Source organism: Octodon degus, unplaced genomic scaffold, assembly GCF_000260255.1.
Source record: "Octodon degus isolate 3935 unplaced genomic scaffold, OctDeg1.0 scaffold00124, whole genome shotgun sequence".
Classification (NCBI taxonomy): Eukaryota; Metazoa; Chordata; class Mammalia; order Rodentia; family Octodontidae; genus Octodon; species Octodon degus.
Genome location: NW_004524700.1, coordinates 7,211,099 through 7,212,208, shown reverse-complemented (window position 1 = coordinate 7,212,208; position 1,110 = coordinate 7,211,099). Strand labels below are relative to the sequence as shown.

Below are 1,110 nucleotides of genomic sequence, written 5' to 3'. Positions count from 1 at the left end.
TTATTATTTATTTATTTATTTATTTGTTTGGCGGAACCGGGGATTGAACTCAGGCCCTTGCGCTTGCCAGGGAAGTGCTTATTCCACTGAGCCATCTCCCAGGCCCATGACTTTGTATTTCTTTGTAAAATTAATTTTCTTCAGCTCCTAACTCACTATGATTTTCCAACCCAATTTCCATCACGTGCACTCACTCTCCTCTCATTTCCTTTTGTGAAGCTCCTTCTAGCCCTTATCTCTATTCACAAGCTAGGAGTATGCATTTCAAGAAAAATTATAGCTTATCAGATATAACTACTCATATTGTTACTCTATAAAAACAAAATATATGTATACCCTTTTGTTTCCAATTCTATATCATCATCTACCCAAGTATAGATCTGTGTAGCCAGGATTCCGGAAACATCCAGTTCTTGAACATCATGGCTGGAAGCAATTGCTATGCAATTTCTATTGGCCTGAAAAATAAGTAATATGAAGAGTTTGAAATAAAGAGGCACAAAAGGTATATAGGTTACTTCTGAAAATGACTTCTAGAAATAACCAAAATGCAGAATGACAGCATTCTTGTTAAGTTAATATTTTAAACTAATTTTATTCAGTAAATTTTAAGTGAAATGATAAAGGTTCAACCTGGAGACAAGTACATTTCTAGGAATTTTGGTACATTTAACCAAAAGTCATCTATAAATAGCAATGCATATATCATTTTATTTCTTTTCCCACAACTGTTTAGTATGCTAGAATGCTATGATTTAAGTTTTCTTTGTTAAAAAAAAATTAATTTTATTGAGAAAGAAATAGCAATGAGAAAGTTTTAAAACAGGTTAGTAGGATAGTTACAATAATTAATACGTTGCATATTGTTGTCTTTGTAGTAGTTATACATAGCACAAGATGCAGACATGATATCTTGTCTATACACCATTTAGTACAAATCTTTCTTCTCACTGAACTAAGAGAAAGTAGCTGTATATTTATGCTAACTATTTTGTATATACAGATATACATGGAACTGGAGAGATAGCTCAGTAGAATAAGGGCTTGCCTAGCAAGCACAAGGTCCTGAGTTCAATCCTCAGGTCCGCAAAAACAAAACAAAACGCACAC

General features: G+C 33.2%; 1 protein-coding gene across 1 annotated transcript in view; it reads right to left on the bottom strand.

Moving 5' to 3' along the window:
• Window positions 1-1,110, bottom strand: part of Dmxl1 (Dmx like 1) — a 206,533-nt gene that overhangs the window by 40,592 nt on the left and 164,831 nt on the right. The window contains exon 36 of the mRNA XM_012516760.2: window positions 337-458. Coding sequence (XP_012372214.1) covers window positions 337-458 — 122 coding nt within the window. The remainder of the gene's footprint in view (window positions 1-336; window positions 459-1,110) is intronic.